Genomic DNA, 3216 nt, shown 5'->3' with positions numbered 1-3216 from the left:
ATATATATATATATAAACATATATAATATAAATCATCAAAGGTACATATACAGTGTTTAATAAGGACATGATGGAACATCGTATGCTACCCTGTAGATTTTCAACGAATAAAGTCCTATATTCGTTACCGGTATTCGTTGAAAAGCTACAGGGTAGCCTATACATATATATGTATATATACCTTTGATGATTTATAATATATTTATTCAACAGTGTTAACGGCTAACTTCCTTTAATATCATATATAATATACGACAGTATTTCTAGCCGTTTTTCCAGATTTATCTGGCCGAACGCCCTCTTGAGGCATAGCATTGTGTAATACAATGTTCCCGACGGGTATTTGGGTCTGTTCAACCATTAAGCCTTCGTGGTCCAGTGGTTATGACGCTCGCCTTGTCAGCGAGAGGTCGCAGGTTCGAATCCCGTCGGAAGCATTTTATTACACAATGATTTTTCATAGGACTTTGTTCGTTCAAAAGCTACAGGGTAGCCTACGATGTTCCATCATGTCCTTATTAAACACTGTATATGTATCTTTGATGATTTATATTATATTTATTCAACAGTGTTAACAGCTATCTTCCTTCAATATTATATATATACATATATATAGGCCCTATATATATATATATATATATACATATTATATATTCATAAATATAGATAATATATTTAGTGTTTATCTCTATGTGTGAAGAATTATAGTTGCTTTAAAATAATTCAACAACCATTAGCCCATTAGCTCGTTTGATACATTTATTGATATTTCTTGTCCATTTCGTGTAAAATTCTGAGCTTGTTACTTACCACACGGGCCACTGTGATCTGCACATGGGCCTACAGATAAATTTGAAAAGAATTGTAGTTAAACTGTGTGAATTCCACAAACATTGCAAAAGTCGGTATAAGAAATCAACCAGGAAACAATTGATGACGATTGTGAAACGGATTATAATTACACACATATAAACAAACTAACTTGTTCTAATTATTCTTGCTACAGTAAACTGAAGCGAGTACAATTATAACACAGTCCATAAAAAAGTATAAACGAAAATAAATTATAAAACTTCTTATTGGTTATACTGTATGTAATTGAATATAGATAATTTTAGGCAATATATCAATAGTATTATAAGGGTGTACGGTAAGAATGACCCCGGTTAAAATGGCCCCGGAAAAATGTCCCAGGTAAAAATGGACCCGGTAAAAGTGGCCCCAAGTGACAGGTAGGTAAAAATGGCCCAAATAATAAAATTCTGTATTAAAACTGATTTTTAAAAAATCATAATATGCATTTTTTTTAACTGAAATAATTTAGTTTTTAAAAGGAATCTAACATCAAATAAATTGCCATTTACATACTTTTTTCAAGAATTACATATTCAATGATAAAATATTCAAAGATAAAAAAAAACCATGAATAACACTTTTTATTTCTTTTTCCATTTAAATGTTAAAAAAAGCAACAACATAATCAATAAATCAACATAAATCATGCATTTATTAATATTAAAATAATTTATTTGTGGCCAATTTTACAGAAGCGGAATCACAATTTTCCAGAAATTCAATCCTGGTATTGCAAACGTGCAAAATGGGTTGATATGAACATCAAATTAATTTTCTTTTTAAGAAAAAGAGAATAATAATAATAATAATAAATACTTAGCCCTAACAGCCACCCATACAAAAAATATCTATTAATTAATCAATCAGCTAAAAACTAAGTTATTTTACTTTTCAACTATGCATATGGTTTCTGTTGAGTTATTAATTCATTTTTTCAGAGTATTTTACAGCATTTGAAAATTTATTTTTTTTCATTGAATTTTATAAATGTCCGCCATGTTTTATTTATTGATTCAATACTTGCTATTTAACAGTATTTAAATATTTAAAGATTTTGAAAAAAAAATCATTTCTATTAATAAAGTGTTTCATTGGGGCCACTTTCACCTAGTTGTAAAATTTCACCTAGTTGTAAAATTGAAAAAAAAATCATTTCTATTAATAAAGTGTTTCATTGGGGCCACTTTCACCTAGTTGTAATTTGGGGCCATTTTGATCGTGGCCCTTTTTATCGGGGCCATTATTACCGGGGCCATTTTTTACCGAGGCCATTTTTTCTTACATCCATTGATCTACAATGGAGTGAAGCGTATTAATGTGACAGCGAATAAATGCGCATGGGTACGCGTAGAGTTCCAAATCGGTCTTAGTGCCCTTTGTGAAAATGTGTGATACTATAATAACAAGTGAGTAAGGTTAAAAAAAAAAGAAAAGAAAAAAAAGAAGAAAAAAAAAACAGTTCACGTGAAATGTATACTTACGACACAAGCCGTTATCACATTGGCCAACCCCTGAGGAGCATTCTGAGCACGCAGGACCCAAAAGGTAAGGCCTCTGTCCTACATAGTTACCACTGAAAGAAAAATAGAATGAGTTATTAAGGCAAGTGAAACAGTATCTTTCCAGTAGCAAGTCACGGTTTAAGCGGGAAGGAGTGAATTACTGCAGGTCAATGGATTTTGAAATTATAAAGCTTAATCTGCTCATTATCATAACAAACAAACACCCAAGACTAAATAAAAATATAAATATAATGTAGAGTATGTCTGTATCTTTTATTCTATATCGATATCAAACACATAAAAAATGACAATTTACAAAATACTTTTTTTTTGGCAGTCATTGGCCCGAATTCATCATCATTTTCTTCCCAGATATTCAAAATGTATATTTTGTCGGTGGTGGTGGCAAAAGGAATTGATTGACAATTTTTCCAAAAACTATTTTTTTTTAGTCAATATTAAAGCACTAATAATTTTGACATAGGCCTATTTGAATATGCTAAAATCCCACTAAGTGACAAGTAATTGTCACAAAAAGGAAGTATGAGTTCTGTATAAGTATGAAAATACAGTAAAAAAAACCCGCCAGAAATGGAAGCAGGGGAAGAATTACCAAACAAAATACTCCATTTATGCATGAGTGGTTGCATACACAAAGATCCATAAGAGGATTAACAGTGATAGAATAGGAGCTGGCTAATACAAATGTTTGTTCCTATACTCAAAACAATGTAAATAATAGTTACTTCCATTTTGACAAGGGCAGAGTACTGCACAGTTATAGTTGTAGTAGTAGTAGTAGTAGTAGTAGTAGTAGTAGTAGTCGTAGTAGTAGTAGTAGTAGTAGTGGTAGTAGTAG

At 31.0% G+C, this 3216-nt stretch overlaps 1 protein-coding gene across 1 annotated transcript in view; it reads right to left on the bottom strand.

The window, feature by feature from the left end:
* The window catches only part of LOC117102786 (cysteine-rich venom protein Mr30-like), a 35065-nt gene that overhangs the window by 17821 nt on the left and 14028 nt on the right, over window positions 1–3216 (bottom strand). The window contains exons 4-5 of the mRNA XM_033243194.1: window positions 2337–2428; window positions 811–840 (exon numbers count right to left, since the gene is read on the bottom strand). Of these exons, the coding sequence (XP_033099085.1) occupies window positions 811–840; window positions 2337–2428 (122 nt within the window). The remainder of the gene's footprint in view (window positions 1–810; window positions 841–2336; window positions 2429–3216) is intronic.

Source organism: Anneissia japonica, unplaced genomic scaffold, assembly GCF_011630105.1.
Source record: "Anneissia japonica isolate Jap-2015-1 unplaced genomic scaffold, ASM1163010v1 scaffold287760_len733007_cov179, whole genome shotgun sequence".
Lineage (NCBI taxonomy): Eukaryota > Metazoa > Echinodermata > Crinoidea > Comatulida > Comatulidae > Anneissia > Anneissia japonica.
Note: the sequence above shows the minus strand (reverse complement) of the source record. Positions and strands in the feature narration are given on the sequence as shown.